Genomic DNA, 11,911 nt, shown 5'->3' with positions numbered 1-11,911 from the left:
TTTAACCAATGTTTCAATTTTTTCGGTCATGCTATAGTGTAGTTAATGAAAGTAACACCTGCCCTGCCAGCGTCAATTTCAAGGCATGTCGATATGGAATGTTTTTTTTGCAAATCCGTTATTGGAGCAAAAAAAATATGTTGACCATAGATGTCCGCGAGAAGCATCGAAAACAATTTTGCCAAGTTTCTGGTCACCAGGGATGAAATTAAATTTGTTAAAAAAGTGGGAGCCATGTATTGAAACTAGCAGAATATTGGAATTATTAATCGCCCCAAACTTACTCAAGCGCCACTTATCAGCACGTTAAGCGTAACGGACTCAGTGCTAGACGAGAGCATCATGAACGAAAGCAACTCTAAGCTCCCCTGAGGCAACAACTCTAAACCATGCAGCGGTTGATAGCCAGACATGCCAGGCTCCTAGGGAAGCCTGTTCTGAACCCTGTGGTTCAAATAACAAAACCATTGCAGGACTTTAGACGAATGGATGAAGAGGGAGATAGATTCCTTGTTCCGTGAAGCAAAAGCGATCCAGGAACATATGAGCAGAACTAAAGCAAAACGATCTTTTTATTAATACAAAGAATTTGATAAATACATGTCAACGAAAATTTCCGTTTCCATTTGAAGTCCTACTAAAAAATCGAGTAAAATCCAGAACCACGCAAGGAACCACGCGAAAAAAAATCCAGAACCACGCAAAGCAATTTTGTTATCTAGTTGACAAGAAAACAGTCATTGATGTCTCACGCGAGAAACATCCCGAACCACGCCAAGCAAAATAGTTATCTAGTTTACAAGAAAACAGTCCTTGCTGTCTCACGGGAGAAACATTCAGAACCACCACGCAAAGCAAATTAGTTATCTAATGAGCAATTAACATCCAAATTTTTTACCGTAACATCAGTATTATTTGTTCATTAACAACAAACAATACTCTCAGGAAGGTACAACCCAAGGTGACCCCTGCAATATCGATGCATGGAATTGCCACTATCCTTTTAATTGAACTTCTTGACGGTTGCTTCACTGTTCAAGAGTGTTATGCAGACAATGGTAACACTGTCGGCTCTCTCGATAACCTGAAGAAAATTCTTGGTTCATTGAAAAACCATTGTCCTGCTTTCGGTTACCATCTCACCGAGTGCCATATTACTACGCAGGAACATCCTTTTGAAAAAACACTACAGATTTTTGATCTCAATGAGGTGGAAATAGTTGACGGTTGCAGAGTACTTGGTAGTAAAATAGGTTCTGATAATACAGAAAAGAAATTTGTAGAGGGATCATTGCAACAGCAGAAATTGTTGTGGAAGCTGGCCTTTCATACCAATGTTTCACCTCAAAATGTTTACTTCATCGGTTCAGGATAATTTGTCCTTCTTAGCGCTCGGACAACACCTAATTTTGAAGATCTGTTAAAGGAACGTGAGAAATCAATAATCGATGAGCTTTTACCTAATGTGTTAACGAATCCCGCCTCTTATCAAAAATACCGGGATATCTTGTTGCTGATAAGGGACAGTGGCCTGAACATCCTTAAACCTGAAGACCGTTCTAAAGAATATGAAGGATCACATCAATTGTTAAGTCCCTTGTCCTTTCCTCTACCCGAAGCCAAAATAAAGCAACAAATGAGACATGAAATAAAAAAGGAGAAAGAGCTTAAAATCAAATCGAAAAAGACGCAAATTAAGAGTGAATTGAATAAAAAAACGTTCGATCACTTGACGCAGCTATTGGAAAGGGAGCGTCAGGCTAGTTTCGGGATTGCTTTGACCTTCGCTTTGGTTGGGAACTAGGAAAGATGCCATCACCATGCACATGCAATGAAAACTTCACGTTAGCACATGCCTTCGAATGGAATATACATACACTAGACATAATAAACTTCGCGATTCCTTTGCGAATTTGTCATGATGTCGAGATCGAACCTCATCTTCAGCCGTCGCAAGGGGAAACCTTTGCAAAAGTTGCCCTGAAAGCAGTAGCAAAGACTACAAGTATCATGAATCCGTTATAAAGAACAAAGAGTACTTGATGTTGAGAAAGCAATTTTTTATCCATGTGTTCGATTGCTTTAGTGGAGCTGGCCCATCAGCTTCAAAAGTGCTGAATCAACTGGCATCGGAGCTCTGCGGTAAAAGAGGACAGCTACGTTGACATCATATCATTTCTAAGGACAGAAATCAGCTTCGCTCTTTTAAGGAGTTCCATCCTTTGCGTTGGAGGCTCAAGGAGATTTAGGCGGCGCGAAGTAGTTGATGCTTCAATGGGAACTATGGTTGAAGAAGGTAGGCTTTTAGTTTAAGTCATCTACTTTCGCCAATTGTTGTTTAGTGTTTGTGTTACAATGCTGCCTTTTGCTTTACACTTTTTCTCAACTGATGTTTCTGTGTATTAGAATTTTATTGATAGAATTGAACGATACGAAATGCTTTATGAAGACCTAGTGCTGAGAAGGCGCGGACCAGCCAATATTCACCCAGTGTTGGAGGAGCATTTCTTAATTTAGTTTTTATTAAATTTTTTAAAAACTTTAAATAAATGGAAGTCTCCAGAATAACAATTGAGTGAGCCATATGCTATCAGAATAGAAGCAAAATCAAGCTAGCAAACTTCTCTCAGCTTTTCCTGAATTTTTGTTTTTTCCCGGGAATAGTTGTACTGGTCATTTTCGCAAAACTGAATAACAAGCGGGCAGCCCTCTTGTTATAGAAGACAAAACCAAAAAATGTTTTTTTTTAAGTTTATCCGCGTAATGCTCGAAATATTCGCTGGATATCCCAGCATATCTCTGCTCAAGGCTGTCACAGCTTACCAAAGCAATTTTAAACTAGAACATATCTAGAGATTTTGAATTTTTAAACAATTTTCCTAGTATGGTTACGTGTCAAATATGATGTGCTCACTGTTCCGAGACTGCATGTTTTCCCGAGATTTCCTTAATTTCTAAATTTGTATCAGCAATTTGTTCCTCTCGATTGTTTTCCCGCGACAAATATTCAACTGTTTTTTATCCAGCAGAAAATTTTGGTAGCACCTCTTCCGAGGTAAAACATCGAAACAACTTTAATGAACTTTTTGATATTTCAATTTTGAAGAAATATCAACAGATATTTATCAACTAATGTGTAGTATCATAGCTTGGTATTTGTCAAAGTGATTGGTATTGTAAAGTGGTCTTTAAGATTGAAATGTTTATGCATACAATAAATTTGCAGATGAGCCTAATGTGAAAATGCAGAAGTTTAAAAATCGTGCTAAAACGTACTTGTGCTCATGTTTGTAGGCATAGCAGCTCATTTCAGCAATTATTTGTCAGTTTTCGACGTGAAATTGGCAAAAAGTTCCATTGTTTAAAATACTTGAAGGATTAATATTGAAATATTAAAAAGGATAGCTGAGTGCATCTCAAGTGTGTCATGAAGTTTTTGACATTTGGCGCTGTTATTTGTTCTTTCTGCATTTTCACTCGGGATGTTTTCTATAACTAGCCACATGTTTGAGCAGTCTGTTGGGCTTCCTATTTTTTGACAATCTGTTGGCTGCATTTTCTTTTTTTTTCAAGAGCCCACTGTAATTGGAGTCCTAAGAAGCAATTGAGAGGTGATGTTTTCAGCTGGTTGTGTTATTTTTATGGAATAAAATGGAATAAAAATTAAGATATGCTGCAGAACCTCATTTTTTGGAATATTTAACTGAATTATCAAAACAGACGATGGTTAATCCCATAAAGCTGCAACGCTAGCGAATGTTCGAAAACTTTCAACATGAAAAAGAACAACAAAGTACTCATCTCTGCATGTATTAAGTTTAACTTCGACCTTTGAAACGTTCGATAGCGTTGCAACTTTATGGGAGTTACTATAGTCCCATAAAGTTGCACGCGAACGTTTTTAAAATTTTCGACGTGCAACCAAGTTCTGCTCCCTGTGCGTTTTATAGTTGCAACGTTATCGAACATTTCAAAGGTCAAAGTTCAAATTTAAAACATGCGGAGGAACGTTCACTTGCGTACGGGACTTACTATATAGTAAGTCCCATAAAGTTGCAACGCTATCGAACGTTCCGAAGGTCAAAGTTTACATTTAAAACACGCAGAGATCAGTATTTTTGTTCATTTGCATGCCGCGAGTTTTTGGAACGTTCGCTTGCGTTGCAACTTTATAGGACTGACTATAACGTTTCAAAAACACTGTCCACAATGCTCCTTTGCATGCTCAATTGCATGTTCTGGCATTTTCGGTCATTTCAACTTTATGGGGGACAGACTATAAGTTTGAACTTGTGAATTGTTCGATATTTTTTCAACTTTGTATAGCGTGTCCCATAAAGTTCAATTATTTCAAAAGCCACGTTTCAAAAGCCACTGGACAGATTTCAAAGGTCGGTCAAATTTAAAACATGTAGAAAAAAAGATGGAAACGAAGCTGGATGGAAAAAGCGTTGACATTCAAATGACCAAATTGATGTTCAATTGCATGTTTTTGAGGTTTTCGAACATTCGATTATATCAAATTTATGGGACAGACTATAGGCCGTACCAAACAAAATTTTTGATGTGATCGCTAAAATGATCAATCTCATTTCACTTTGATAACAATGAAACCGGATGTTGCAAGTGCTATATTTGGTTGAAGAGCTGATTAGTCTGCTAGAATTGCGTGTTGATACATCATTTTGGGGGGCTACAAATATAGTCTGTCCCATAAAGTTGAAATAAGCGAACGTTCGAAAAACGCCATAAACATGCAATTGAGCATCAATGTGCTCATTTGAATGTCAACGTTTTCTCCATTAAGTTTTCATTCATCAATTTTTTCTACATGTTTTAGATTTGAACTTTGACCTTTGCCCTGTAATCTGTGGCTTTTGAAACGTTCTCTTATTTCAACTTTATGGGACACGCTATATATTCGGGGAAGTTTTAACGCATGCACCGTTTATCCGATGCTTAATTGCGTAGTTTTATTGTTTTTAATTTATACGCAAGCATACCATGCATACAGAACTTCACCTTTTTAAGCGTGATGAGTTGGTCGCCCTCATATAGTGAGTTGTTACTTCCGCTTACATCATTGTGCCCGTGCGCGTAAAACTATGATTTCTAGCTGAAGATCCAGTTCACTTGAGTTATTTACCAAATGGATGAAGCAAATAGTTACACGAAAGCATCGTAAATGCTAAGAAAACTTGACCGTTCAGGTAACTTTTTGTTCTGCATTGATGCATCTGCTCTCGTACAAATTTAGTGCCGGAGCTATGGCACTCAGATGAGCTACCTCAAAAAGCATCGATAATTGTATGGTGGCGTGGATTGCAATAAGCTGCAAATGTCCAAAACCAAATTTTCATTGGGGGGGGGGGTTAAACACTGCTACTGGTTAGTAGCAAGGTGCCAAACATGATGTTATCTGAATTGTACTACTGCTGCTGGTGCTGCAAACAATCTGTTGCAACTTAACTGTACTTTGCCACTGTCCTGAAGATGGAGTGTGCCCTATCAGGGTAGTATGTTATCAGTTATTACAAATTTCAGTTTTAACATGCCTGAGAACGCGTCCGAGATGGCTTCCGATCCTTGGACTGCTGCAAAGTCCGGTGACTTCGAGAAGATCCAGGATTACATTTCGAAAGGAGGAGAGCCAAATGCGAAGAATGATGACGGATTCACCCTGTTGCACAAGGCCTGTGTTGGTGGACAAGTGAGGGTGGCCAGGTACCTGTTGGATAATGGGGCGTCGGTTAATGGAGTCACTAAGGTGGGTACTTCATACTTAATGACGATTGTGCATCTAGGAACGATGTGATCTCGAAAGTTACTTAGAAGTTCGAAGTAATTGAAAGATCAATCAGACATCAAAGTCCCAATATTTGCTCTGACTTGGGCAATTATGCGACAATTTAAATTTTGAGTTAAAGATTTTTGCTAATACTAACGGATGTTACGGTGGCGCTCTATCAAATGTCTCAAAAAATGCTAGTATTTTCGGCTTGTTTCCTTTTAGAAAGGGAGCATGCCTATACACGTGGGAGGACGAGCGGGACATGTTGAGATTGTGAAGCTACTGATTGACTATGGAGCCAGTATTGACAGTCGAACAACGGTATATACTGCTTTCTGATCACTCTTCAGAAATGTGACCTTACAAGTCAAGATAGCAAACATTTTGAAGTAAAAAAGAGTCGTTCATAAAAGCGGACAAAGCTATTGAATGGCAGTTTTTAGGAAGAATTTGGTATTCTTCGTCAACCACAAATTTAAATTGGTTCTTTATTGGAATGAGAGTTGCATCTCAACAGAATCACAAGATTGTTTTTCATAAAAGTAGGAGTCAGGCTTGATTTGTTTAGGATTGCTGGACTGTTCTGCACGAGTCATGTGACAATAACAAGATCGAAATGGTCAACTTCCTTCTGAGGCAGAATGCAAAAGTGAACACTATCAACGAGAAGGGAAACACACCGTTGCATGCTGCGTGCGAGAAAGGTAACCTGGAGATAGTGAAGATTCTGTTGGAACACGGGGCAGAGAAGGATGCGGAGAATGTGGATGGATTCACTCCTTTATTGAGAGCATGTACAAATGGGCACTTGTATGTCATAAAGGAGCTCGCATCCAGAGGCGCTAACATCTACAAAACTACCAAGGTGAAGATGCTGAATTCCCTTGACTGCCATCCAAGTGTATAGAACATAAATCTAAGTGACCCGAGGGAATTACTGCCCTGAAAGAAGGAAGCTTGCATTCAAGTGCTGGGAAAAATTCCTGAGGAGTGCTATAGAATTTATATTCAGGTCAAACTTAATTAAAAGTTTGACCGATGGACATTTTGGGGCATTCCTGCGATCTTAAATGAATGAATTTTTGGGTCTTCCCTTTTCCATTGTAGTACCCTATCATGTTAGTCTATCCTATAAAGCTGAAATAATCGAACGTTCGAAAACCGCCAACACATGCAATTGAGCATCAATGTGGTCATTGAATGCCAACGATCTTTCCCTTGGTCCAATTCCTGAATTTTACATTTAAATTGAGCTTTGACCTTTGAGCGATGTCCTGAATTTTGACATTAGCTTGTCGCAATTTCACATGGGAAACGCTATAAATTGAGGCGGGTGCTGTACGTACATTATGGGGGGGTGTTAATTTTTTTGCAAAGTATGTTCCTACACGTATGTGATCCATTGAAACTGTGATTGGTGATGGGGTAACATGAAACGTGAAGGGCTGTGTTCAGAGTTTTAAACCCTTTATTTCGCTCATTGCACCCGCAACACTTACCGCCTTCAGACCCCAATCGTGCCCTTTCAAAGAAGCTGAAGCTATCTGGATCTATTGTTTCGGCTCCGGTGTTATGTCCCCAATTACATGTTATATGGCACGTTAGCTGGAAAATAATAGCCTGTGTATAGGGGCGTATAGGGCCTACTAAGCTGGGGGCAGAAACAATAGATCCAGCTACCCTCCGTGAGCAGCCGCTAGGTACTAGCGAATCTACCCCGCGCCAGTCGTTTCAGCTATCGCCCGACAGGATAGCTGTAAATGCTTTGATGACATGAATTGACGTAGTTGACATTTGAGAAAGAAATATCGGTGACCTTTATCGGTATCTTTTATTTTGAAAGAAATTTGCCCTGATAGAAGTTGTCCTGAATTTCAGAAAGGAAGTACGGCAATGCACCTGGCTGCGAGAGATGGCAGCAAAGAAGTTCTGCAGTTCCTCATCACCAATGGATTCGACAAAGACGTCCGGACTCCCGTAAGAATGCCTCTGTATTGAGAAATGCCGGATCTCCCGTTTGTAACCCCCCAGTACGTTATGCACCCCCAATTACAGAGCACGTGTCATTACATAGTAAATTATAAAATATAGCACGTGCGTCTGGGGGTTGCAAATATGCACCCACTAAGCTGGGGCGGGGGGTGGGGGGGGGAACGGAAAAGATCGGAAATGCCAATAGTCGAATCGTCCACCTTTCCATTTTAATCAGACATTACCTTGCTAGGATTTAGAGAAATTGCAATGTGCACGGCTTAGCTTTTTTCGGAAGGTTCTTTTTGTATGTTAACAATTTTTTATTTCAGGACATGTGGACTCCTCTGCACGAGGCAGCAGACACCAACCACCCAGAGGTGCTAGAGTACTTGTTGCGAGAGAAAGCCAGCATCAATGCCCAGACCCAGGCAGAGAACACTCCCCTGCATTTGGCTGTCAAGAGGAAGAAGTTGGATGCTGCTCACCGACTGTTGAATGCCAGTCCAGCTCCAGATGTCACTATCAAGGCCAAAGGGAAGACACCCCTCCAGATGGCCAGAGACTCAAATTTGGATCCGGCGCTCATCACTAAGATAGAAAAGCTCGAACAGAAAATCATGTCCCAGAGAAATCAAAGTAAGGACGTTAAGTTAACACTATTTCGTATCTTAATGAGGTCGACGAAAGAAATTCACAAATTAACGTTCTAACCTGGTTCATGGTAAAAATGCTATGCTAATCAATAAAGGCTATTTGAACCTGTGAAATGGAAAGTATGAAGATATAAATCGTGTCTTTTATTCCAGCGAAATAAGCTAAGATACTCAGGAAAACGTTACTTGCAATAGTTTTCTTCGAAATGGTGAGGTTTTACCAATTGTTTCAGCGACAGCAGTGACTGACGCCAGTGATGGAATGAGGAACCTGTCAATCAACGACCCAGTGGTTAGTCATCGGGAGTAATCACAATCCCAGAAACTTGGATCATATCCAAGATGAAGTTGCAAGTGCTTAGCACTCGGTGATCCGTAAATATTGCTTATTTATTTAATTGCCACTTTTTTTCAGGAGACGGATGTTTTCCTGTCGTATGACTACCAAAACAGGGCAAATGTGTCGTCCCTGTGTGACTGTCTGGAGAAGAACTACAGAGTGTGGTTTGACAAGAAGTACATCACTGCGGGAGACAAGATCAATGAGCAGATTGAACTTGCTATCCAGAATTGCAAGGTACGCTTCACTACCTTATTAGGCAAATAACAGGGACTGGAATTGTGATTTCATCTGTGGCTGATTGTTTCTTTAAGAATGTTTGCTAACAAGTTAAATGTTTGCTATCAAGTTAAATGTTTGCTATCAAGTTAAATAGCCACAAAGAGAAAGCCGAGGTTTCTTCGCCTTCTCGGTTTTGTCAAGTTGAACAGAACAAACATTCCTAATCAGAGTATAACATCTCATTAAAATTTTTGATCGGGACTGCAGATCTACGAAGCTATTGCGGCTATTTTCTGGCAATCTGCAAGCTATGTTCTTTTGTCACACTGACTTAATATCACTCTCAAAAATGACGTACTCCGAAATTTTTAATGCTCTCAAACGAAGTTTAGCAATTATTACTCCTGTTGGTTTTTTCGCTTGACCGATTTTTTGTCTGACCCATTTGACGTTGTCCTCAAAAATGGGATAAACAGCCAGCGGGCATTAAGTGCTCTTTTTGGAGCCTTTCAGCTCACTAGTCTCCAAGTAGGTGATTGACAGAAACCGTTTTGGAGACTTACATTTAGGTGTGAAGGGCGGTTCTTACGAGTTGAAGACCCCCCCCCCCCCAAAAAAAAAGCTGTTGCACCCCCATCGGCCCCCCGGTCCCCCCCCCGGTGGCCGCTACTGACGAACTGACGAAGCCAACCGCTCGCCGATCGTTTGAGAGCAATTCGCACGACGTTAGTCAGTTATGTTTCTTACTAATTTATAACGGTAGCTTACGATTTAGTTTGAGCAACTATCATTGACCTCACACTATTAACTATCGCGTGTTTAGCTGATGATAGTGTGTCTGACTCCTGCGTACTTGAGGTCGAGAGCCCTATGCAAACAGATGCAGTATGCGAGTGAGCAAGGCAAGAAGCTGATCGGCCTCAGATTCAGCTCCTCAGCTATCAACTCCCAGAACCAGGACCCACAGGTGCTCCACTTATCCCGATTCTATGTGCTCAAGGAAGCGTTTGAGAATATAATCGGATGCCTTGATTCTTATGGAAAGCCGTTGCTATATTGCATATCTTGGATAATCAAAAAGGCTGTCAAGATAACTTGGAATGGTATATAGAAATTTGTACTGTGAGGCTTTCTTTTCCATTGGAATCCTTCCTATCATTGTACTGTAACAAATGGAAAATTTTTTGCTGCCCGGGGAATATTAAACGGTCTTAGTTTTTAAACCTAAATTGTGCACGTGTAGGTATCGCAACTGCTGATGAACATGGTGGTAATTAAAGTGATGGACTTGAACAACGGGGACAAAATGGACGAGAGGACATACAAGTCTCTCCAAGGACACGTCGACAAGCTACTCGATGCTGAGCACTGATGATTGATTGATTGGTTCGATTATTCTTTGATAGCAAAGCAGCATATTTTCATGATTTTGATGTTTTTGGTGCATATTTTAAATTATTCTGCTGTAACTATTCGAGAAACATATTACATCAGTGCTGTTAGCTAGCTAGTAGTGAAATGGAAAGAATTCTTTTAGATTTTAGCTCTTATTTTGCAGTTGAATACATAATCTGAAGTGGAAATCAAAGGTCAGTATAATGCTGTAACATAACAAAAAAACGAACTGAAGCTTTTATCATTTTTAATTCAAGTCAATTATTTAAATCGGCATTTTTAAATAGAACTGGATCGAAAGTTGGTCAGGATTTCTTTGGGCGAAATTTGCAATGACATCTATTTCGAATTAATGTGAGATAATTGCTACTTCTCCATAACGGTGTGGTGTGCTTCGAGATAGAGCCAATGAGGTGTAAATCTAAAAAATTAATCGTTTGTGTTATAGCCGCGTCAGCAATTCCAGGCGGACATTATAGCGCTCCTAATTTTTTTAAGGCAGTACCACTTGATTACCAACTTTGATCGCTCGTAAAGAAGCAGTGCGAGCTTTTGCTGAGCGTAACGTCATGTTCGGAGTGCGTGCGGCTGTAGGTGGGTTTGTCAAGGCCAAATTTTTAAAACTTTCTAGCTTTTCAAAGGTTGTTTGAGGTTTTGCCGGACTAAATTTTAACTGGAAGTGAAAGTTATGAAGGTTACTAAACGTCTCGTGGTGCTTCATTTTCCGGTTGGCAAACTCGCCTCAGCTTCAGCGTCGAATTGTAGAACCGGAGGGCGTATTCCAGTTGTCTTCATGAAATGAAAGTTTTGAGTTAAATTTTCAATTTTGCAGTAGTTGAGTTGTTAGTTCTAAATACCGATTCGAGTGAAAAATGTGTGGCGCGACTGAAGCGTGAGCTCGCTTTAACCAAAGCCAACCTCTCGACTGTCTTAAGGGAAGGTTGCGTGTGACGGTTTGTAATATTCCTGTAATTGTCGGATTGATGTGCGTGCAGTTTAAAACGGATTGGGATAACTGAGGCTATTGATCTTTAGTAGATTGTTGTTCGACTGCATCGAATGTTCTTCCGAGTAATTGGTCACGCTTTGGATGATGAACACGAGTATTTTGATCGGTGTATTCCAGCGCTTCAATTTGTGCCTGATGTCCGTTTCTAAACCGCTTGAATTGCGGGTTACTGATATCCTTGAATTTTTCAAACGACCGGATGCTTTCAGACTGGAGCTGAAGCTGAGTTATTTCTCCTCATGGACATAATGGGTCTGTTATCTGTGGTGTGCCTTGAATATTTGTGCTACCTGTGTTCATGTTTTTGGTACATAATCAGTTATGGTTATGATTGGTAATTTTGAACTGGCGATTGCTGTTATAGAAGCAGGGTGGGTGATTTTGGATTTATCAAACTTCCTTGTTCCGAGTATAGATAGCACATTGCGCTGATAGCTGGATCTGTTTTGTATATTGCATGGGTGTTCCAAGCAGCTAAGATTTTGGTGCAGAATTAAATTACCAATGTTTACAGATTCCCGGGGTTT

At 40.1% G+C, this 11,911-nt stretch overlaps 1 protein-coding gene across 1 annotated transcript; it reads left to right on the top strand.

The window, feature by feature from the left end:
* Nucleotides 1–5,523: 5,523 nt before the first annotated feature.
* LOC142358679 (uncharacterized) lies at nt 5,524–10,645 on the top strand. The gene is made up of 9 exons (XM_075410186.1): nt 5,524–5,767; nt 6,014–6,112; nt 6,360–6,656; nt 7,670–7,768; nt 8,095–8,401; nt 8,652–8,710; nt 8,834–8,995; nt 9,804–9,947; nt 10,224–10,645. Exons 1-9 carry the CDS (start codon nt 5,552–5,554, stop codon nt 10,350–10,352), a joined length of 1,512 nt encoding a protein of 503 aa, XP_075266301.1. The 5' UTR covers nt 5,524–5,551; the 3' UTR covers nt 10,353–10,645.
* The last annotated feature ends 1,266 nt before the right edge of the window (nt 10,646–11,911 follow it).

Source organism: Convolutriloba macropyga, chromosome 1, assembly GCF_964194025.1.
Source record: "Convolutriloba macropyga chromosome 1, txConMacr16.3, whole genome shotgun sequence".
NCBI classification, from domain to species: domain Eukaryota; kingdom Metazoa; phylum Xenacoelomorpha; order Acoela; family Convolutidae; genus Convolutriloba; species Convolutriloba macropyga.
This window is presented reverse-complemented; position numbering and strand designations above follow the sequence as displayed.